The sequence below is a fragment of the Geotrypetes seraphini genome, chromosome 5 (genome assembly GCF_902459505.1).
Source record: "Geotrypetes seraphini chromosome 5, aGeoSer1.1, whole genome shotgun sequence".
Taxonomy (NCBI): domain Eukaryota; kingdom Metazoa; phylum Chordata; class Amphibia; order Gymnophiona; family Dermophiidae; genus Geotrypetes; species Geotrypetes seraphini.
In genome coordinates, this window is record NC_047088.1 from 109,722,111 (window position 1) to 109,747,351 (window position 25,241).

Sequence of the window (25,241 nt, forward strand, 5' to 3'; positions counted from 1 at the left end):
AATTGCCCAGTCAAAAGATGCATATTGAACTGAACAAAAATGGGGATCAAAAAAGGAATTCACACTCTGACCCACCAGGTAAGACAAATTATGAATAAGCTGGAACTTACTAGGCCTCTTCTTAGGAACAACACCCAAAGGAGAAAGCACCAGATTAGCAAAAGGAGGCACCTGAAACAGTCCAGCTCTTCTGCCCAGCTGAATCTCTTTCTCCAATTTGTTGTGGACCACATCTGCATGAATATGAGCCAAATCCACATTTTTACAATGATGCATAAATGTGGACCTTATAAACATATCCTAATCCCTCTGAAAACCCATCCCAAAGCAAGCAACTGACCTCTTGACTTAAATAATTCCCTAACCAATATTGCAAAGCTTTGCCCAACCATTCCAGAAGGTCTGGGCCAAACTGACCCCATGGCCTGCCTGATACTCCAACACGGTGTGGTACCAGGTGGGCACCATTACACTGGCTGCAGTGATGCCAAAATCGGCATCCAAAGCAATCACAGCAACCGCTATTAAACTGAAAACAGGTTGTCCCAACAGACACTCCCTGCTGCCCACCCTAAAATCCAACCCATCCCGATCCTCCCGAAGAAAAAGGCCCAGAGCATCTCCCAATCTGGAGCCTGAAGCCTCCAAACAAAGACACACCCCCTCCTCCCACAGGCAAATGAACCCCTGAGGAGGCCATCCCCTGAAAAAAACAAAGGGCAAGCAGAAGTCATCCAGCATCATGGAACTCATTACCCTCACATCTGCGTTATATAACCATCCTTCATTAAGGGCTCCTTTTACGAAGATGCGCTAAGCGTTTTAGCGCACGCACCGGATTAGCGCGCACTAGCTGAAAATTTACCGCCTGCTCAAAAGGAGGCGGTAGCGGCTAGCACGCATGGCAATTTAGCGCGCGCTATTCTGCGCGTTAAGGCCCTAGCATGGCTTTGTAAAAGGAGCCCTAAGTTCCATGTGGCTTTACATACCTACCTTTTCAATCAAGCATTTTTCTTATTAGCTATGTATACTGTAGAAGCAAAAGTTTCAGAGGGCACAGCTTTGTAGCATCAGGATGTGAATATTTATATTTCTGGTATGAGTGTGTGTGTGTTACTGTTCTATTTTACTAGTGGCATTCTATTCTTGGTTTTTTTTTTTTGTTTTTGGTTTTTTTAATTCTTTATTGATTTTTAATCAAAAACAGTGTCATACAAATGAAAGAACAAAAGATATTCCACATCTTACACTATTATCTATACAGGTAACATAAATATCATTCAACAATTTCATTTTCCTGCATATAATAATATCATAATATATCCTTAAATTTTTTTTATTGTAAACCACCTTGAATTGCACTGCAACAAAGGCAGTATATCAAGTTTAATAAATGATAAATGGTCAAGGATCCAACACGAGGAGATGCCACTCTCGACCTAATCCTCAACGGGCTAGGGGGACCCGCAAAGGAGGTAGTAGTAATAGCGCCACTGGGAAACAGCGATCACAATATGATCCAGTACAAACTAGAAGTAGGAACATCAAAGGTGAAGAGAACCACAACGACAGTGCTAAATTTCAGAAAAGGGAACTACAATTCTATGAGAAAAATGGTGGGAAAGAAACTCAGAAGCAGCTCAGGGAAGATGGAGACTCAAGGACACGGTGCACAAAGCACAAAACCTGTACGTCGCCAGGTTTAGGAAAGGGTGCAAAAAGAATCGAACAAAAAACCCGGTGTGGATAACAAACGCAGTGAAAAAGGTGATAAGGGACAAGAAAATATCATTCAGAAATTGGAAAAAGGACCAAACTGAAGACAACCAGAAGGAACACAAAAAACACCAAAAGGAATGTCACCGGGTGGTTAGGGAAGCAAAAAGAGAATATAAAGAAAGGGTGGCAAGGGAAGCGGGAAACTTCAAACCATTCTTCAGGTACATGAAGCGGAAGCAACCGGCGAGGGAGGAAGTGGGACCTTTGGATGATGGAAATAGGAAGGGAGTGTTGAAAGAGGAAAAAGAGGTAGCCGACAGGTTAAACAAGTTCTTCTCGTCAGTCTTCATGAGCGACGATACATCCAACGTTCCAGAACCCGAGGAGATCATAAGTGGGGATCAGGAAGAAAAGCTAGAGTGAATAGAGGTAACCCAAGAGGATGTCCTCCGACAGATAGACAAATTAAAGAGCGACAAATCACCAGGCCCAGACGGAATCCACCCAAGGGTACTAAAAGAACTGAGAAACGAAATAGCAGTTATGCTCCAGCAAATCTATAACCTTTCCTTAAAAACTGGGGAGATCCCGGAGGACTGGAAAATAAGGGATCAAGAAGGGATCGAGGGGAGACCTGGGAAACTACAGGCCAGTGAGCTTGACCTCGGTTCCGGGAAAGATGATGGAAGCACTGGTCAAGGACAGCATCTGCGAGCACATGGAAAGCAATGGACAACTGAGGGCGAGCCAGCACGGCTTCTGCAAAGGAAGGTCGTGCCTTACGAACTTACTGCACTTCTTCGAAGGGATAAACAGCCAGATGGACATCATTTACCTTGACTTCCAAAAAGCCTTCGACAAGGTACCCCAGCTGCTAAAGAAGTTGTGGAACCACGGGGTGGAAGGGGATGTCTACCGATGGATTAAACACTGGTTGGAGGGCAGGAAACAGGGTTGGAGTAAAGGGCCAATACTCAGATTGGCAATGGGTCACGAGCGGAGTTCCGCAGGGGTCAGTACTGGGACCGCTCCTGTTCAATATATTTATAAACGACCTGGAGACGGGGACAAATTGTGAGGTTATTAAATTTGCAGATGACACCAAACTGGAACGAAACTGGAAGAATGGGCAAAAAAGTGGCAAATGAGCTTTAATATGGAGAAATTCAAGGTCATGCACGTAGGGAAAAAGAACCCGATGTTCAGCTACACAATGGAGGGATCATTGCTAGGGATAAGTAACCTTGAAAGAGACCTAGGTGTGTTGGTGGATACAACATTGAAAGCATCGGCACAATGTGCGACAGCCTCAAAGAAAGCAAACAGAATGTTGGGTATCATCAAAAAGGGTATCACGACCAGGACGAAGGAAGTCATCATGCTGCTGTATCGTGCAATGGTGCGCCCGCATCTGGAGTACTGTGTCCAGTACTGGTCACCGTACCTCAAGAAAGACATGGCAATACTTGAGGGAGTCCAAAGAGCAACTAAATTGGTAAGAGGTATGGAAAACCTTTCATACGCTGAAAGGTTAGAAAAGCTGGGGCTCTTCTCCCTGGAAAAGCGGAGACTTAGAGGAGACATGATAGAACCTTCAAAGTCCTGAAAGGCATAGAGAAGGTAGACAGGGACAGATTCTTCAGACTGTGGGGAGCCACGAATACAAGGGGCACTCGGAGAAATTGAAAGGGGACAGGTTTAGAACAAATGCTAGGAAGTTCTTCTTTACTCAGAGGGTGGTGGACACATGGAACGCACTCCCGGAGGCTGTGGTAGGGCAGGGCTAAGAATGGCACTTGAAGCTGAAGGGAATTGAACATTACAGGGGTTCAAAGAAGGTTTGGATAGATACCTACAGGATAAGGGGATAGACATAGAGATAGGTATAGGAAAGGCAGGGACACTTAACAGGTCATGGACCTGACGGGCCGCCGCTGGTGCGGGCTGCTGGGCACGATGGACCTCTGGTCTGACCCGGTGGAGGTAACTCTTATGTTCTTATAAATGATTTCAGACAACCACCAATACATGTCTCAGAAACCCCAAGCCTCAGATTTCTCTTGAGCCTAACTATGCTGAAAATATTAATTGTAGTTCAGCCAGGCCCAACCTCCAAAAGTCTGATAAGCATGAAGATCATGTCCCCATAACACAAAAGACCAGGGGGTCCTTTTATCAAGCCGCGTTAGTGCGTCGGACATTTCATCATGTGCTAACCCCCGTGGCCGGCTAAAAAACTAACGCCTGCTCAATGCAGGCGTTAGCGGCTAGCGCAGCAGACAGTTTAATGCGCAGTATTACACGCATTAAACCCCTACCGCAGCTTGATAAAAGGACCCCCAGGTTATAAATCTGGCTTAACACTACCTAAAACATTAGGGTAAACATTAAAACCCAAAAGCCAGTTAAAGATCAAGCATGACACCTAACCAGTTTTATTTTTACCATCATCCTTAGAATCCTCATCTTTCTTCTTCCCTAAACCATCCCTACTCCTTCTCTAACAATGAAAACAGATTTACGTATCTTCCTCTCAAAATATTCTGCCTCAACTTCTGAGAAAGCTGACAAAGGAGCAATTTTAAATAATATATGATCCTACTAAGAAATGTGCACAGAACCCCCACCAACACCCACAGAAATGGAGGCGATCTAAACATAAGAACATAAGAACATAAGCAGTGCCTCTGCCGGGTCAGACCAGAGGTCCATCCCGCCCAGCAGTCCGCCCCCGCGGCGGCCCAACAGGTCATGACCTGCCTTAATCACCAGAAGGGGCCCCCTTGCCCCCTAGGTTTCTCATCGAAGTCCTATCTTCCCATCAATGTCCTAACCCTCCGGCCTTGCACCTGCACGACCTGGTGAGCTGTCTATACTTATGCAACACCCCAGCACCTCCCTCAGTACCCCACGATCCCCTTTTCCCTCAGGAATCTGTCCAATCCCTGTTTGAATCCCTGTACTGTACTCTGCCGGATCACTTCCACCGGGAGCGCATTCCATTTGTCCACGATCTAATGGGAGAATCAGCGGGAGCAACATCTGAAGATGAAGAAGATGAAGTGAAGAATCCCATGAGTCGGAAGAATTCCTAAATACGCTTAGGATCCCCTTCCAACACCCGCCTACTCTTTTTTTCTCAATCTAACTGACTAAGGACGTGCTACAGACATTTAAAAAATGTAAGATCCCTAAAGATATTTTTAAAATTTACAATCCCTTAAGCTTTTACCCAAAGATTTGCCACCCATCACCCAATCTCACCAATTCAGTCACACAATGACTCAATTCACCAGCATTGTGCAGGGCAGAACTAGCACCAGGAGCCAATCCAGAGGGTCCAGAGACTGTCTCATCACCCCGCAATCCAATTCCAAGAACTCCAACAACACATCCCACAGAAGCTCTAATAACTAGAGTTGCAGAGCCTGCCAAAGCTTGCTTAGGCCAGCAAGCTCTCACAGAATCACCTGTTGGGTGGTCGCAACAGACACTGCTCACTGTCCACCCTAAAATCCAACCCACCCTGATCCTCTGGAAGTGAAAGGCCCAAAGTGCCTCCCAGTAAGGGACCCTCACGCAGCCAGGGACCCTACCACATCCAGCCTTCTCTGAAGCAGGGACTGCAGATCTGACATCCTGCAATCTCACCCTACCTCCTGAAACCCTCCCCTTTTGCCCCCTTCCCCTTCTTTGAAGCCATCCTACACACATAGACACTCCCCCCAAAAATTTCCTCAATCACAATCCCCAACATCCCACAGACTCCCCATAGCCAACCCTGTCCCTAATCCCCCCCCCCAGAACACCAAAAACAGCAAAATTAAAAAGTATGCTCCTCATACCACCACAGCAAATTTTAACTTAAGAACATAAGAATTGCCGCTGCTGGGTCAGACCAGTGGTCCATCATACGCAGCAGTCCGCTCACGAGGCGGCACTTAGGTCAAGACCAGTGCCCTAACTGAGATTAACCTTACCTGCGTACGTTCTGGTTCAGCAGGAACTTGTCTAACTTTGTCTTGAATCCATGGAGGGTGTTTTCCCCTATAACAGCTTCCAGAAGAGCGTTCCAGTTTTCTCCGGATGAAGAAGAACTTCCTTACGTTTGTACAGAATCTATCCCCTTATAGCTTTAGAGAGTGCCCTCTTGTTCTCTCTACCTTGGAAAGGGTAAACAACCTATCTTTATCTACTAAGTCTATTCCCTTCATTATCTTGAATGTTTCAATCATGTCCCCTCTCAGTCTCTTCTTTTCAAGGGAGAAGAGGCCTAGTTTCCTTAATCTCTTGCTGTATGACAGCCCCTTAACCATTTGAGTCACTCTTCTCTGGACCACTTCACACACTAAGGATGGCACAAATTCTGTGTTCCAGCACCTGTGATGCTAGTTCACCAAAAGACAGCTCCTGCAACGGGCATGCCACATCGGTGCACAGCCACTAAACACCAGCCCTCTGAGGAACCCTATAAGACCAACATGGCCACTACACTACTGCACCACTAAAGAGAGAAAAGAGGGTAAAAAAAGAACCCGGCTGCCCTGAAACACACTAACACCAGTTCCGACACAACAAATTGCTGCCAGCAACTGGCAACACCCTACACCAATGTGCAGTAGTACCCCCCACCGTCCCCAAGACAGCCACTACTAGTGATCACAGCAAGAACAGGTACCTCCAAATGTACTTCAAACCTCTCGCCAAATTTAACCTCAACCCCACTTCCACACTCCTAAGCTCCACACAGCTTCACCAACCCTACCACCTCCCACCCAAAACAACAAACTAATCGCTCCATTCTCGCCACAGCCCAATAAGGACCCTTCTCTCCCCAAACAGCCTAGCTACTGAATACTCCAGTCATCACTCCTATAACCCCTCACTTACATCCTTCCATTCCTGCTTCCTAACAACCTGTCCGAACCCTTCCTCCTTCCATTCCTCAAAGCAGCTGTGTCAGCAGCTCAGCAAATGTTATCAGCCGACTCCTTACTCCATGAGCTCACTCTCCTACACACAGAGACGTATATGGATGCACACAAAAATGCATAATTAAGACACAGACAAATACCCAAGAACACAGACAAAACAGATAAATATTTACATGGACATGAATAAAAACAAACCTACACACACAACTAAAACACAAGCAGATACACAAAACACAACTACATACAAATTGGACATAATTAACTGAACCCCTTGTTTCACACTGGTGAAAATATTTGGATATTTTCAAATCCATATGAAAGAGGTCAAGTTATATTCTTTCGAACCTAACACAAAGTTGTAAAGAAATTATACATAAGTCTTTAAGTCAGGGCAAAAAGGGACCAACTTTTTAAATGAGTGGAAAAAAAAATCAGGAAAAAACTATATCAAATTCAAAAATAGAACAGTTTAGATTGGAATTCCAGAGAAAAAAGTCAAACCCTCCCCCAACACACACACACATACACAAAATTATCCAATGCATTTCTATGTAAGAATGAGTTCCAGCACTTGCAGCATAGAAAAACTGATACAATGAATCATGTAACCCAGTGGTCTCAAACTCAAACCCTTTGCAGGGCCACAGTTTGGATTTGTAGGTACTTGGAGGGCCTCAGAAAAAATAGGTAATGTCTAAAGAAATAACAATGTTAATGTCTAAATAACAATAGTTAATGTCTAAAGAAATAACAATTTTGCATGAGGTAAAATTCTTTATAGTTTCTAAATCTTTCCTTTTGGCTAAGTCTTAATAATAATATTGTCATTTATAGCTAAATAGACATATGATCAAGAAACTGTTTTATTTTATTTTTGTGATTATGATAAACATACCAAGGGCCTCAAAATAGTACCTGGCGGACTGCGAGTTTGAGACCACCGATGTAACCCATTTTTACACAGACTGTAGAGATCAGAATCGAGATGTCCAGGTTGGGATGTGCTCAGTTCCAAGGGTATTTTACAAAAGTATTTGTCAAAACACCTGCACCTTGTGCATCAGTAGGAACCATTTTACCAAGATACAAGTTGAAAAAAAATGAACGACATGGACCTGACAGCACCTATACAAGGAAATAAGGATTTCACAGCTTCCATGTATAAGTTACACCACTTTTGCCTGTAGCTGCCCAAATTCACAAACCTACACGTGTATGTTCTGCCAAGTAAATAGGGAGGTTTCATTTTGGTGATGGAAACATGTACGGCGACCAGTGTTGGACGCAGTATTCCAGGTGGGGACGTACCATGGCCCGGTACAGCGGCATGATAACCTTCTCCGATCTGTTCATACAATGGAATATTTCAAAAAGAAATCAAACGACTTCAACTAATCCAAAATACCACTATTAAAATTATCACCAGTTCCAAGAAATATGACCACATCTCTCCATTACTTAAAAATGCCCATTGGCTCCCCATCCATCATAGAATTACTTTCAAAATTGCACTACTTACATTTAAAACACTTAAATCCAGAGAACTGGCATTCATTGATAAGCTACTTATTCCTCATACTCCACTTACAACTCTCAGATCATCTTCCCAAAACTTTACATTTCGTGCCTACTCTTAAGACATTTGGCACTTGCCACGTGACCTGCTTCGCCGTAACTGCTCCCCTCATTTGGAATACTCTGTCCCATTACATTAGAGAGGAAGCAAGTTTAGATAAATTTAAAGGAGTACTAAAAAGATTTCTATATAGAGATGCCTTTGAACGATGATCTAATCTCCTACTCTCCCGCTTTCTCCCTCCCTTTTTGATAATAACAGCCTGATTGAAACCTCTCCGCTCCTTTTTTGTTCTCTCTTCTTTACTATACTTTACTGTAGTTCACCCATAGTCCTTTTGTGCCATGTTAGTCCGTTCTGTCTTTGGATTTGTCATTATGTACTTTCGTTGTGTATCCCCTGATTTTAAATATTTTGTATAATCGCTAGTGCAACTTTGTAAAGGAGGGAGTTTGTTGTAAAATAAGACTAAGATACAAAGAAAAAGTGGAATCTATGAACATTTCTTTGAACTATAGAAACAGTAAATTCTCCTATGCTTAAAAATGTTTTTCCTGTTTCTTCCCCCCTCCCTCCCCCCCATTTTTACAAAAGCACAAGTTTCTATGAGCGTTGGAAGCAGCATAGAGCTTTCAGCGCACTGTCCTGTGCTAAAAACCGCTATCGCAGTTTTGTAAAAGGGGGTTAGTGTTTGCGATATGTTCTTCTTTCATTGAGCTTTTCATACTGTAAATTAATGTCTGCATATTCTTACCAACCTTGAAATTTAAGTGAGTGTAAATGTCTTTTATTATGCAGAGATTGGAGCAGGAGAAACATGACCTAAGGCTGAAACTGGAGGCACAGGAGAGTGAGATGGAGAGCCGGGTGGCCGAGCTGGAGAATGACTTGTCATCCCTGAGGGATCAGTTGCGGCACCAGCGTTGGGAGCAGCAGGATACCAGTCGTGAGAAGTCGCATGCTGTGCAGCAGTTAGCTGAACAGAACCAGCGACTTGTGGAACAGTTGAGCCAGGTGAGGTGACACCTTCCCTTCTCCTCCACCTGTTCCTCCACAACCAACATACTTCCTACCTCTCCTCTGCTCCCTTATCCAAAGCACATCTCCTGCCCCTCCTCTTTTTCTCACACCTCTTTTCTCTGTTCTACATCCAGAACAGTGTAGAAGATACCTCCCATCTCCACTCATCCACCCTGAAAACACAAACCTTATTCTCAAAAACATGCCTTCTGACACTCCTTATCTCTCATACTCAGGACATGAGCTCTGTCCCCTTCAGTATCTTATCACACTCAGGGCATTTTATTCTTTCTGTCCCAATTACTTCCATGCATCTACTTTTTATGTACATATGCAGTCACGTGGAGGGCCATATTCTATAGGACATTTAAGTCTGAGTCTGGACGTTTTGAGAAAGACATCCAAAAATCGAGTGGAGAAAATAGCCATTGTCAAAACCACAAGATGTCTATCGTGGGGGTTTTTTTAATGACCTGCTAGATGTCTTGGCCTTGCAAGATGTCTATCTTTGGCCTAGCCATTTTTGAAGAATAAGATGTCCAGATGAAACAAGTCCAAAACAATCCATTTGCAAATAGGAGGGGCCAGCATTTTTAATGGACTGGCCACACAGACATTCCAGTAGAGCAGTGGGGCACCTTAGAGGGCACTGCTGTGAACTTCACATAAAGGGTGCCAGGTTTACATCTTACCATAACCCCCTTACAATGCATGGTGAGCCCTCCAAAACTCCCCCCAAACCTACTATTCCCACCTGTCTACCACCCCAATGGCCCTATGGCCTCAAGTGGCACCTATATGGCAGTACAGTAAGATTTTGGTGGGCTCACACTTTCTACCAAAAATGTAATGTTTAGAATGGGATATGGGCCTGGATCTCCCCTCTCTATGGCTTAATATACCACCCACCAGGCTACTCCAGACACCTGCTTGCTGCTGTCCTAGGATTTCCCATATCATGTGCTGCTGTTATAGAGACAGGTATGTACTGTTTCATTGAAATCTTTGGGGGGTGGGAAGGGATAAGTGACCACTAGGGGAGTGTGGGAGGTCATGGTTTAATCCCTCCAGTGGTCATCTGGTCAGTTTGTGTACCTCTTTGGCCCTTAAACATAGAAACATAGAAGATGACGGCAGAAAAGGGCTACAGCCCATCAAGTCTGCCCACTCTGCTTACCCACCCCCTGTCTATGCCCTAATGACCCAATTTCCTTATCTTGACCCTCGTAGGGATCCCACATGGGTATCCCATTTATTCTTAAAGTCTGGCACGCTGTCTGCCTCGATCACCTGCACTGGATGCTTGTTCCAATGATCAACCACTCTCTCCGTGAAAAAATACTTTCTGGTGTCGCCATGAAATTTTCCGCCCCTGAGTTTGAGCGGGTGCCCTCTTGTGGCCGAGGGTCCCTTGAGAAAGAAAATATCATCTTCCACTTCGACACGTCCCGTGAGGTACTTAAATGTTTCGATCATGTCTCCCCTCTCCCTACGTTCCTCGAGAGTGTAGAGCTGCAATTTGTTCAGTCTCTCTTCGTACGAGAGACCCTTGAGCCCCGAGATCATCCTGGTGGCCGTCCGCTGAACCGATTCAATTCTGCGCACATTTTTACTGTAATGTGGCCTCCAGAATTGCACACAGTACTCCAGATGAGGTCTCACCATGGCCCTGTACAACGGCATTATGACTTCAGGCTTTCGGCTGACGAAACTTCTATTGATACAACCCAATATCTGCCTTGCCTTAGATGAAGCCTTCTCCACTTGATTGGCAGTTTTCATGTCTGCACTGATGATTGCTCCTAAATCTCGTTCTGCTGAAGTCCTAGTTAAAGTTTCTCCGTTCAAGAAGTACGTCCTGCATGGATTTCCGCTTCCGAGGTGCATAACCTTACATTTCTTAGCATTGAAGCCTAGCTGCCAGGTTGAGGACCAACTTTCCAATGTAAGAAGGTCCTGCGCCATATAATTCTGTAAACTGCATTCACTTACTATATTACATAGTTTGGCGTCATCGGCGAATAGTGTTATTTTACCTTGAAGCCCTTGAGTCAGATCCCCTATGAATATGTTGAAAAGGAGTGGACCCAGGACCGAGCCCTGCGGCACTCCACTGGTCATCTCCGATGTTTTAGAGAGGGTACCATTAACCACCACCCTCTGAAGTCTGCCACTCAGCCAATCATTGACCCATGCAGTTAGTGTCTCTCCTAACCCCATCGATTCCATCTTGCTTAGCAGCCTGCGGTGTGGGACACTGTCAAAAGCTTTACTGAAGTCCAGGTACACGACGTCCAAAGACTCTCCCAAGTCCAACTTTCTTGTTACCCAGTCAAAGAAGCTGATGAGATTGAATTGGCAGGACCTACCCTTGGTGAATCCATGCTGACTGGGATCCCGAAGATTCCCTTCATTCAAGATCGTGTCCAAGTTGCTTTTAATTAGTGTTTCCATGAGTTTGCACACTATTGATGTGAGACTCACCGGTCTATAATTCGCAGCCTCTGCCCTGCAACACTTTTTATGAAGAGGAACGACATTAGCTAATTTCCAGTCCAGGGGAACTTTCCCCTTACTTAGGGAGAGACTGAATAGCTCAGCCAACGGTTTCGCCAGGACATCGCTCAATTCTCTGAGCACTCTTGGGTGCAAATTGTCTGGTCCCATGGCTTTGTTCACCTTGAGTCTTGCCAGTTCACTGTAAACTTCACCTGGTGTTAACTCAAAATTCTGAAACGGGTCTTCTGTGCTTTGTATTGCCTTCAACTGCGGACCGTGTCCCGGTGCCTCACAGGTGAAGACTGAGCAGAAGTATTCATTCAGTAGTTCGGCTTTATCGGAATCTGCTTCCACGTAACTTCCGTCCGGTCTTCTAAGGCGTACTATCCCGCCTGTGTTCCTTTTTCTGTCACTAATATACCTGAAGAAGGATTTGTCCCCCTTTTTAATGTTTTTTGCCAGAATTTCTTCCACTCGAAGTTTTGCCTCCCTAACTGCCATTTTGACCGCTGTAGACCTGGTCCTATATTCTACTTTTGCCTCTCTTTTCTCCGTACGCTTGTAGGAGAGAAACGCTTTTTTCTTCTCCTTAATGAGGTGCGAGATCTCCGCGGTGAACCATTGGGGTTTATTGTTTCTTTGTCGTTTATTTACTGATTTTATGAAGCGGCTAGTTGCTTCATGTATGGTTGATTTCAGTGTTAACCACTTAGCTTCTAAATCATCGGTCTCCGCTTGGTCCTGCAGCGTCCGATGGACGAAATCTCCCATGCGTGCCTTATTCGCTTTTAAAACAGGTCTAGCTCCAAACATCTAAATGGCATCCTGGCAGTGGCGTACCAAGGGGGGTGCGGGAGGGGGGAGGTCCGCCCCAGGTGCACGGCTTGGGTGGGGTGCACAGCTGGCCAGGTCTGGGTCCTCCTGACCTCCTGCCAGGTCCGGGTCCTCCTGCCCTTCCTTTCCCCCGGTCCGCGCTGCTGCAATCTTACCTCCTCGCTGCTGCTGATAATCGCCGACAAGAAGTCTTCTTTCTGACATCAATTCTAATGTCGGAGAAGACGTTCCGAGCCAGCCAGGCAGTGATTGGCTGGCCCGGAATGTCCTCTTCAATGTCAGAATTGATGTCGGAAAGACTTCTTGTCGGCGATTAGCAGCAGCAGCGGGGAGGTAAGATTGCAGCAGCGTGGTCCAGGGAAAAGAAAAGAGAGAGGCGCTTTTTTTTTCCGCGGCAGGGAGGGAAGGATGTAGGCAGGCAAGCTGGCTGGCTTTAGTGCGGCAGGGAGGGAGGGAGATAGGTAGTCAGGCAAGCAGGCAGGCTTTGGGGGTGGACAAAATCTGGAAGGTAGTGGGGGGACATAAAGAGGCACTGGGGGCACTAAGGACATGGGAAGGGGCACTATGGACACAGGATGGAGGCACTGGGGGCACTATGGACACAGGAAGGAGGCACTGGGGGCACCATGGACACAGAACGGAGGCACTGGGGGCACTAAGGACACGGGAAAGAGGCATTGGGGGCACTATGGACACAGGAAGGAGGCACTGAAGGCACTAAGGACATGGGAATGGGCACTATGGACCCAGGACGGAGGCACTGGGGGCACTATGGACACAGGACAGAGGCACTGGGGGCACTAAGGATATGGGAAGGAGGTACTGGGGGCACTATGGACACAGGAAGGAGGCACTGGGGGCACCATGGACACAGGAAGGAGGCACTGGGGGCACCATGGACACAGGACGGAGGCACTGGGGTCACTAAGGACATGAAAAGGAGGCACTGGGGCACTAAGGACACGGGAAGAAGGCAATGGGGGCACTATGGACACAGGACGGAGGCACTGGGGTCACTAAGGACATTAGAAGTAGGCACTGGGGGCACTAAGGACACAGGACGGAGGCACTGGGGGCACTAAGGACACGGAAAGGAGGCACTGGGGGCACTAAGGACATGGGAAGGAAGGAGGGAGGGAATAGAAAGGGACAATTATTGGGCCTGAGTGCAGAAAGAAAGAAATGAAAGAAAGGATAATAGATTGATCAATTAATAGATCAATAGATAGACATCAATTAATAGATGTCCCCTTTTGATGAAAAAAATAAATGGTCACGTTTCCTCTGACTTACTTTCTCTGCAGCAGAGTTGGCAGTGGCACTGAGGTACAGGAAGGTCCCGTGATGACTCATCTGCCGGCTCTACTCCAGAAGAAGTAAGTTACGTCAGAAGGGGTGGGCCCGGTAGACGCAGTCATTGCGGGACTTTGCCACAACTCCCTGCGTCTGCCTGGTCCATCCCTTCCGACTTAACTTACTTCTTCCGGAGCAGAGCCAGCAGCCGAGTCATCGCAAGACCTTCCAGCTGCTGAGTCCGCTCCAGAGCAAGTACGTCAGAGTGGGGAGGACTGGCAGCCGGCACCTACAGTCTTCGTGGGACCTTGCTGCATGAAGAGAGAGAAAGGAGCAGTACTGCTGCAATGGAAGACTGGTGGAGGGAAAGAAAAGGGGCAGGGGGGTATGGAAGAGTGGTGCTGATAGAATTGATGTACAGAGAAAGGGGAGAGACATAAGGGGGAAGGATATTGGAGGGAAATAAAGGGGGCAGATGCTGATTGAAGAGGGGTGGATGGCGAGAGAAAGGGCAGACATTGGATGGTAGTGGGGAGTCTATGCTGAATGGAAGTGCAGATGGGAGAGATAAGGGAGCAAATGCAGGAAGGAAATGGGAGGGGAGCAGACGCTGGATGGAAGTGGACAGAGAGGGCACATGATGGGGAGAAAAGGATTGAGTTAGGTAAACACTGAAGGGGTGAGGGAAAGAGGTGGCAAGCTTTAGGTAGACAGTAAAAAAGGACATTGATGAGAGGGTAATAAGAACGCAATCTAGAGAAAAAAGGGAAAGGGATTGCAGAGGAGAGGTGTGGGAGAGGGAAGGAGAGGAAAGAGATGCCAGACCAATGGGAGTGAAAGGAGAGATGGAAGGGGGAGGCATACAGTTTCTGGAAGGGGCATAGAAAGAGAGAAGATGCCATATAGGGGAAGAGAGACGGCAGACAGTGGATGGAAAGAAGAGAGTTACAAGAAGATGAGGAAAGTAGAAACCACAGAAGACAAAGGTAGAAAAAAATTTTCTATTTATTTATTGCTTTAGGAGACGTGTCACTGTTTCTGTGGTGCACTGTATGCAGAGTCCAGCTTCTTACTGGTTCAATTTAACCTTTGTCTATGTATTTCTATTTTATCCCCCCTTTTACAAAACTGTGGAGCGTTTTGTAGCGACAACCATGGTGGTAGCAGCTCTGATGCTCAGAATTCTATGACCGTCAGAGCTGTTACCACCGTGGCTAAAATCCACACTACAGTTTTGTAAAAGAGGGAGGGGTTAGTTTGTGATTACATATTCCATACTAGGTGAAGGTGTTTTCTGTGTGTTCGAAAGACATGGTTTTCTGTTAGGATTGATAATGTAGGATTGATCTGTACTAGTCTGACTTGTTTAGTTTTATAATGGGTGTATTGATGTTGTACTGCTCACTGCAGTATGTAAGATGCTGCCTTTTCCTAGGTACTCATGTGTGACGTGTGGCTTGTTACTAAAAATCATGTTTTTCGTACAGATGGGGGGGGGTGTCAAAAAATGATGGGCCCCGGGTGTCACATATGCTAGGTACGCCACTGCATCCTGGACGTCTTGGTAAATATTTGATTATCGCCACAAGATATCCAAGTGCTAAGCCCACCCATAACACATTTCCAACACGCCCCTTTGAACTTTGGACACACTGCAGACAAGAAATCTAGCAAGATGTCTAGAAAGTTGGTTTCGAAAATTACTATTTGAACATCTTGGCCAGTAAGATGTCCAAGTGCCACTTTTTGCCATTTTTTTGCCGTCTTTCTTTTTTGAAAATGAGCCCCATAGTCTTATCAAAGTCTTTGTCTGCTTGTAAAACTGCGTTTATACAAAAATATACTTCATAAAATTAGCCTTTAGGGGGGCAGTTCTGTAATATAGGTGCTAACATTTATGCACCCATTACACAAGTAAATATTTATCATACTAGCATATAGGTGCATATGTGTGAATATGTTTATGTGCCAATATTCTGTAAATCCAGCTGCTTTACATGTGTTTGCATGTTTTACATCTCAGTACTATGTAACTTGTGGTAACCTAAATATCACTGTGATACAGCAAGCTGCATTAGTGCCCTTTAAATCACATTAAGAGACTAAAACTATGCCAGGGTACACCTGGCGGGGCCTCCGCGTGTGCGGATCACCGGACTTGATAGACCCAGGGTCTGATCCGGAGATGGTAATTCTTATGTTCTTATGACTTAAGTCTGTTCCTTTTCTTCGTTTTTATGTCCAGCATCCTCGAAAAGGATTGCTCGCAAAGATATGTTGTAACAAACGGTATGAAAATTTCCAGAGCTTTCTTAGCAATAACAGAGTACATTACCAATTGTTGACACCAAAACGTTGAGAGCGTTGTTGTTCTGAAGAGTTGCTGTTGAACCTGGCTCTGCTGAATTTCAATGATTTCATCGAGGTATTCATCATTGACATCTGTTGTCTCAACACTAAACGTGAACGGTTGTCTCACCCATGCTGGATATGACTCTCTTGTAGGGAAGTATCCGTCAAGAGACCTTGCAAGCTCATCTAAGTGCATGGCAATAGTTTGCTTCAGTTCCGCGGATACAGAAATGTCTCCGATTCCAGATACATCTTCGATCTTACTTACACAGTTGTCTAGCAGGGGAAAGTTTGCGAAGTTATCGTTTTCTGTTCGTCGTTTCCATAACGGTAGCTTTTTTTGAAAAGCTTTCAGGTTTTCTTCCGCTTCGATGATGTTGACTCCACCACCCTGCATCTGCTTATTAAGATGATTGAGAGCTGCAAAGATATCAGCCATGTACGCTAAAATGAGAATGAACTCAGAATTTTTGAAGCAATCTGCATGACAATGTTGCTGCTCTTGCAAAAACAGAGCTAATTCCACACGCATGGCAAAAACACGATTCAGCACCTGTCCCCGGGATAACCACTGAACGTTAGAATGGTACAGAAGTACCTCGAATTCAGATCCCATTTCTTTACAGAGCTCCTTGAAGATGCGGTGCTTCAGAGCATTATTTTGCACATAGTTCACGCATTCCACAACAATTTTTAAAACTTCTGCCAGTTTTGGAGGCAAGGTTTTTGTTGCCAACGCATGCCTGTGCAGAATGCAATGCGTAACAATGATGTGTGGTGCATCGGCATTCACTAGCGCACCAAAACCAGACTTTCTTCCGAGCATGGCTGGAGCTCCGTCCGAACAAACTGCAGAAACCATATCCCACGAAAGATTGTTGTCTTTGAAGAAGTCATCCACAAGTTTCTTCACATCAGTTGCCTTAGTTGTTGTTGTAAGAGGCTTACAAAATAAAAAATCTTCCTTTAACACATCGTCTTTCACATAGCGCACGAATACTGCAAGCTGGCTTAGATTGGAAACGTCTGTGGTCTCGTCGAGTTGAAGGCTGAATTTTGCCGAGCTTGAAATCAGATCTGCAACTACTTGAGCCAAGATGTCTTTGCTCATGTCCTCTATTCTGTTGCTGATGATATCATTTGAAAGAGGAATTTCAGATAACTGAACTTCAGCTGCTTTTCCCAGCATGATATTCGCCATCTTCAACACAGCTGGTTTTATGAGTGTTTCACCAATGGTGTGTGGTTTGCCCTGCTTTACGATCAGGTAAGCAACTTCGTACGATGCTGTGAGGATCGGTTTGTTGATGGGTACAAAGCCGAGAACAGGCAGAGTAGCCTTTTCATCGAATCATGCTCTCTTCACCTTGAATTCAGCGAGCGTTGTGTTCTTGTATGCAGCTTAAGGAAGTGTTCCCTTAGTTTTGCCGGAGCTAGACTAGAATTACTCAACTTGGCATTGCAAATCATGCAATTAGGACGCTGACTCCCATCACGTTCCGTTATACATGTGAATCCATATTGTACATATTCATCCGACCACTTTCGTATTTTGCTCGACATAGTTAGTAAGGGATTAAAATATTAAGATAGGTATCACACAACGTACCATCACAACAGTTACAATTCAACTACTGTGCGCAACAAATCCCCTGCAGCACAGATAGGCCAAGCGATGTTGCGTGATCACCTGCAGCCAATTATGGACAAGCGGGGCATATCATCACGAATCATAAGCGCTTCGGTCACGTTCAATCATCTGTCAGTTAAATCACAAATTTTGATCAGGCGTTAGTTACAGATTGATAGATCAAGAAACCGAGTACACGATCAGTCTTGATCAAAATCACTGAATAACTGATAGATGATTGAACGTGACTGAAGCGCTATATGAGTCGGAGGTGTGTTTTGACCTCCGCCGAACCCGCGAGACTGACTCACCGAACCCCTGGGGTTCGGTCGAACCCAGGTTAAGAACCACTGTCCTAAAGGAAAGGAGGGGCAGGGGAGATATGATTCTGACGTTCAAGTTCTTGAAAGGTATTAACGTAGAACAAAATATTTTCAAGAGAAAGGAAAATGGTAAAACCAGAGGGCATAATTTGAGGCTGAGGGGTAGAAGAGCAATATAAGGAAATTCTTCTTTACAGAGAGGGTGGTGGATGCCACCTCCTGAGAGAGGTGGTAGAGAGGAAAACGGTGACGGAGTTCAAAAAAGTGTGGGATGAGAACAGAGGATCTAGAATCTGAAAATAATTGTAAATATTGAAGAACTAAGGCCGGTACTGGGCAGACTTGCATGGTCTGTGTCTGTGTATGGCCGTTTGGTTGAGGATGGGCTGGGGAGGGCTTCAATGGCTGTGAGGGTGTAGATGGCTGGAGTGAACTTTGACAGAGACTTCAGTAGTTGGAACCTAAGCACAGTACCGTGCAGAGATCTGGATTCTTGCCCAGAAATAGCTAAGAAGAAGAAGAAAAAAATTTAAATTGAATCAGGTTGGGCCGACTGGATGGACCATTTGGGTCTTTATCTGCCGTCATCTACTATGTTACTATGTTAGTATGTTAGTGCTGCTGAATATCTGGATAGTGCTGGGGCACTCCGGGGGCCAAGTCTGGCCACAGTCAGAACTTACCTGGTTAGCGGCAATAGTCAGTCCGCTAACTGGGTAACTTGTATTTGAATAAAATTAGAACAGCAAAAGTGTTGTGCAGTGGTTAAAGCTACAGCCTCAGCACCCTGAGGTTGTGGGTTCAAACCCATGCTACTCCTTGTGACCCTGGGCAAGTCACTTAATCACCCCATTGCCCCAGGTACATTAGATAGATTGTGAGCCCGCCGGGACAGACAGGGAAAACTGCTTGAGTACCTGAATAAATGCATGTAAACCGTTCTGAGTTCCCCCTGGGAGAACGGAATAGAAAACTAAATAAATAAATAAATAAGATTATTCTAACTTTATCTGGGTAGTTATCGTCAGTACCTGGATTAGACCCAGTGGCTACATTTACCCACTATCCAGATATGGTCTGCTGCTGAATATACAGGTATGAAAATCTGTCAGCAGACCACTTATATAGAGAGATCTACGTGATTTTCAAATGTTCCAGAGCCTTATTTATTAGCACAGCTCCAAATCATTTGAAAAATAATGCTATCTTCTGTATCACATTTTGTACAATTAGTGGAAAGTAATCAGCCTGCCTTGTGTAACCTAAAGCTGTATAAGTTAATGCCCACATTTGTTCCAAGGCCACAATGTGGAGGGCAAGCTTTACCATGCCCCTAATAATTATTTTTGTATTAGCACATAATAGGCTAAATTCTAGACATAACGTTGAAAAATTGGTGCCAAAAAAAAAAAAAGAGCTACAAGCTATTTTATAAATGGTGCTCCGAGTTGGGTGCCGTTTATAGAATAGTGCATAGCTCCAGGAGCCATGCCAAACTTTTAGGCTCAAGGATTTGCACCAACTGAAAACTGGCATAAATCCTTGCTCCTAAACTAGGCGTGGATCCCCCTGCATCATTAGTAAATACCCCGACCTGTCCATGCTCCTTCCATGGCCATTCCCCCTTTCCAGTTGTGGACATTTAGATTTACGCACACGTCTTTATATAATAACACCTAGCAAGATGGTTAAGTGAAACAATCTCAAAAGCTTTGTCCTATCACTCTCAGAAAACTAGTTAAGACTTATCTTTTTGATAAATTTGTCACTTAATATTTCTTGTATTTTTCCCTGCTTGTATTTCCCTATTGCTTGTATTTCACTGTCTGTTCACTGTGAACCGCCTAGAACTGTTGTTATTATTATTATCTAACTTGTTGTCAATTAGCAATAATAATTGATTGTTAGCTCCCAATTATTGGCACTTTACTGATAGGCTCTTTACTCAGTTACATTATACATAGAAATTGAGTGTGCACCCAAATTTCAATGTGCAATTTTGTGCACCATATGTAAAATCTGAGGGAATATACATATATCATGCCTTGCTAAATGAAGTAGAAAGAAGCCAATGGCATGGAAGGAGCTGCTGTCACACACAGTGATCTCTTTCTGGAAGGAGGAGGGAGTTCTGTTATCCATAAATCTCATAAGCAGATCAACCAGTCCCTCAGCTGTCTATCTCTTCACTGGCACATAGTAAAGATGCAACAGGATTATGCAACAGATTCCCATAACTCTATGGCATGGCAGCTTTGTATGAGCTGCCAAAGTAATACAGTATATAAGCAGGGCAATTATCAAAGCTATTTCCACAAGTAGACCACTGTTTTACCTACAGAAAAGTTATTTGCAAAGTGGGCACTCTGGGCCAGATTCTCAAACAGGCTGTTGAAAGCTAGGCGCCTAGATCACGCCTGCCTGCACCTAAGTGTTTTATTTGGTTTTAAGTGGTGCAATAATTGATTGCACCATTAAAAACCAATTAAAAATGGATTTAAAAAAATTAGGCACCCTCCAGGACCGGCTCCTGAGTCCATGGCACCTATGACGCCTAGTTATGCCGAAGCCCGGAAATGTGTGTGTTTAGGGGTGGTGCCAGATTTTGGCGTCACTAAACATTGCTGGCTGTGTTACTGCAAGGACCCTAGGGCTATGAAACCCTGGCATATATTTCTGGTCCTTGCTGGCCCAAATTCTATAAGCGGTGCATGTCCATTTATTGACACATGGCAGGCGCCACTTTTCTAGACACCTCTGGGCAGGATTCTCAAGAAATCTGCTAAAAGTTAGGTGCCAGTAGGGGCCTAGATTGCTCCTGCTAGCACCTAATGTTTTAATTGGTTTTAAGTGGCACGATAATTGATTACACCATTAAAACCCAATTAAAAAACAATTTAAAAAATAAATTAGAGGCCACTAGGTGCCCTCCAGGACCAGTGCCTGAGTCCATGGCGCCTAGCGTTAGCTAGTGACACCAAAGCCCAGAAGTGGGTGTGTTTAGGGGCAGTGCCAGACTTCAGCGTCACTAGGCACCGCTGACTTTGATTCTACAATGACCCTAGCTCAGTGGTCTCAAACTCAAGACCTTTGCAGGGCCACATTATGGATTTGTAGGTACTTGGAGGGCCTCAGAACAAAATAGTTAATGTCTTATCAAAGAAATGACAATTTTGCATGAAGTAAAATTCTTTATAGTTTCTAAATCTTTCCTTTTGGCTAAGTCTTAATAATAATATTGTAATTTATAGCTAAAGAGACATAGGATCAAGAAACTGTTTTATTTTACTTTTGTGATTATGATAAACATCCCAAGGGCCTCAAAATAGTACCTGGAGGGCCACATGTGGCTCCCCTGGCCACCAGTTTGAGACCACTGCCTTAGATACCAGAAATGTAGGCTTGTAAAACCCAACCAACATTTCCGGTGACTAGGGTCCTTGCTAGCTGCGATTCTGTAAGCAGTGCCTGTTCATTATTGACATGCGGCAGGCGCCACTTTTCTAGGCACTTACTGTGGCAGGCACAGCTAACAGAATCAGCCCCTCTGTGTGTGGGTAAAAATAGGCATGTGATTCCACAGTGCATGTATGTTTACTTGTGTTTATAACAGCATTCGCATAGGCAGGGTTACATAAGTGATTGTAAAAAAACATGCATAAAAGGTACCCACAGAAAAAGATGGGGCAAGTGTTGTTTTTTTAATTCTTTATTTAAATTTTAAACAACAATTCACAAGCGTAATCTTGTTCCATGCAATACAGAGAAAGAAAACAAATTTCACCAAAATAATATATCAGATTTGAACAAAACATTTCAAATTTGAAATAAAACATTTTATCCCTTCCTTAGACCACAATGAAAGGGGTGTGATAATCATATAATATTGGAGACATAAATTAAAGAATTTAATTCAGAGGAAAAGGCTTAGTGAGGCATGGCTACCCTCTAATTATATTTATATTCCATTCTACATCATACCTTGGTAGTCTTTTAACTCTTAGTAATCTTTTTAACTCTTAGAAACTCCTTTAAATGTTCTGAAGAAAAGAAAACATATTTGACTCCCAAGTACCTTACCAAACATTTACAAGGATAAGCTAGTAGAAACGTAGCACCCAATTTAAGAGTTTCTTGTCGTAAGGAAAGAAAATCTTTCCTTCGCTCCTGAGTCACTTTAGAGACGTCTGGATAAATCCAAATACGTTGTGCTCCAAATAATTTTTGAGAATTTTTAAAATATAATCTTAAGATCATATTTAAATCTTGCTCAAAAACAAAAGATATTAGAAGCGTAGTTCTCGCAGTATCTGGATTCAGAGTTTGTTCTAAAAGAGCAGTAACATTAGCAAAATCAATCTGTTCCTCTTGTCCATTATTTTTCTCTTGTCCAATGTTTTTTTCCAGAGGAATTTTTTTGTTTGGCAAATAGTAAATCTTATTTAAAGGAGGAATGTTTTCAGAAGAAATTCCCAAGTTCTCAATCAAATATCTTTTGAAGAAATCAATAGGCGGAATACCAGGTGAAATTGGGAAATTCAATATGCGAAGATTCAATCTCCTGTTATAATTTTCAAATTGTTCTAATTTCCTATGTATAGAGGAATTATCTTTAATTATTGCTGATTTAAACATTTGAAGCTGCTGTATATCCTCCTGTATCTGTTTGTTTTGGCTTGAGAAATCCAATTTAACTGAGTCAATATTTTTAGTTAAAGTATCAATCTTAAAGTTAATATTTGTTACCTCCTCAGTGTTTTTAGCCATAGAAGCCTCCATACGTTGTAGAAGCAACCAAATGTCTCCCAAGGAAGCCTCCGTTGATGTTGGTGTAGATGTACTTGTTTAGTTCTTTCAGCTTCCCTGCACTTGCTGGTTCAAGTTCAACGCCCTCACCGGGCAGCCCCATGGATTCCCTTCCGGGATCATGGCTCTCCCGCAGCTGAACTCCGGCAGTAGCTGGACACACGGTGGTGAATGGATCCGGAGGGGACAAAGATATTTCGCTCCCCGAAAGGGGGAAAAGCTCTCCACCGCCTTCTCCCAAAACCGGTCACCTCCTCTGATAGCTCGGGTTGCTGTCGTTTGAGCCGCAAAAAAGTGGTCAACCGTTTGCTGGATGGCTTGCTGCATGGGTGTCGAAGAGAGGGCTGGCGAGGGAACGGCCCTCAACACCCCTTTCCTCTTCGGCGGCATCTATGCTCAGGAAAAGGTAAGAAGAAAAAAAGCATGCAATCGTCCCAATCTTCCTGCTCCGCTTCACTGCGACTAACTCACCGCCGCCATCTTGTCACACCCCGGGGGCAAGTGTTTATGGGGGTTTTTTCCTTAGTCAGTTCTCATGTCTTTTTGTAAATTTTTTTTGTAATTTATTTTAATTTTTTACAATCAACTGTGCCATAGGCAACAAACATTAAACTCGCTTATAATGAAAAAGGAAATCCAAGTTACGTATTACCATAACAACCAAATATCAAATTGCAAGTCTGCATCTGGAAAATAACAGGAACAGATAGAATACCTCGTAATTCATTAATACTAGCTCCTCAGTGGCCAGTAGAAACTATTTCACAATAACTTGAATAAACTTCTAAACTATCATAACTTGTTGAGTGAGTGTGATATCATTAGCTCTTATTGTAGAGTACTTCACCTAGGGTTGCCAGATTTTACGATTGTAAAATCCGGACACCCTAGACCCGCTCCCAGGCCTACCTGCTATTCTTTAAGGGTGCACATATGTGGCATAGTGAATAAATGCAAGGGGGGGTTCCATGGGCAGGGCATGGGGAGGGGGGTTGCCACTTAGGGACACTATTTACATGCCCTTGCTACATTTGGACACATCCAAGAATGCATGGTACTACCTCCAAGTGTTAGGCTCCATGGCGGCCATGATAGACATGGTCCCATGGGTGAAGGCTCATGTGCATCATCTCCAGAGCGCATTGCTATTGTGGTAGCCACTTTATTCAGACTCCCTGTAGATGTCTCTGCCGTGGACTCCAGAAACTAGGTCAGTATGGGCTGGTGGCTCTACCCACAGGTATTTTCAAGGGGCATGATCCTCAGAATAGTTTCATGGATAATTGTGACGTTGCCAGCCTGTCCAGCTTGGGGACTCACTGCAATGTACACCCAATCCGTTGGTGTTGGTTGGCTTCCCAAAGGAGATTGGAGCTTCAAGCCATTCAACTGGCGTTGCAGAGGCTGAAGAAGAGTCTGGAGGGACAAGCAATCTCAGTCTTCTCAGATAATGCTACTGCAGTGATGTATATCAATCTCCAGGGAGGCACCAAGAGTGTACAGCTTAGTTTGGAGACCTGCTTACTATTCAGGTGGACAGAGTTTCATCTTCATGCTTTTTCAGCGGTGCATGTAGTAAGAGTGGACAATGTCCAGGCTGATTTCCTCAGCAGACAGATACTGGATCCGGGAGAATGGATGCTGTGTTCAGCATTGTTTGTTGCTGGAGTTGCCCAGTGTTTGATCTGATGGTGACAGCATGAAACAAGAATGTGGACAGATTCTTCAGTCAAAAATCCAAGCCCGGAAGCACAGTTCTGGATGCTCTGGTCCAGCCATGGCCAAAGAACAAGCTCTTGTATGTTACGTTGGAGGGGGTGGACCTGGCTGTCATTGCGGGACTTTGCCACAACTCCCTGCATCTGCCGGGTCCACCCCCTCCGACGTAACTTACTTCTTCCGGAGCAGAGCTAGCAGACGAGTCATCGCGGGACCTTCCAGCATGCAGCTGCCGAGTCCGCTCCAGAGCAAGTACGTCGGAGTGGAGTGGACTGGCAGCCAGCAGCTACAGTCATCATGGGACCTTGCTGCATAAAGGGAGAGAATGGAGCAGGATTGCTGGAATGGAAGAGTGGTGGAGGGAAAGAAAGGGGGCAGGGTGATAGGGAAGGCGGTGCTGATGGAATTGATGTACAGAGAAAAGGGAGAGACTTAAGGGGGAAGGATATTGGAGGGAAATAAAGGGGGCAGATGCTGATTGAAGAAGGGTGGATGGAGAGAGAAACGGCAGACATTGGATGGTAGTGGGGAGCCTA

The 25,241-nt window shown here is 44.6% G+C and overlaps 1 protein-coding gene across 1 annotated transcript in view; it reads left to right on the forward strand.

Moving 5' to 3' along the window:
- Window positions 1-25,241, forward strand: part of BICDL2 (BICD family like cargo adaptor 2) — a 166,911-nt gene that overhangs the window by 68,793 nt on the left and 72,877 nt on the right. The window contains exon 3 of the mRNA XM_033947146.1: window positions 9,028-9,243. Coding sequence (XP_033803037.1) covers window positions 9,028-9,243 — 216 coding nt within the window. The remainder of the gene's footprint in view (window positions 1-9,027; window positions 9,244-25,241) is intronic.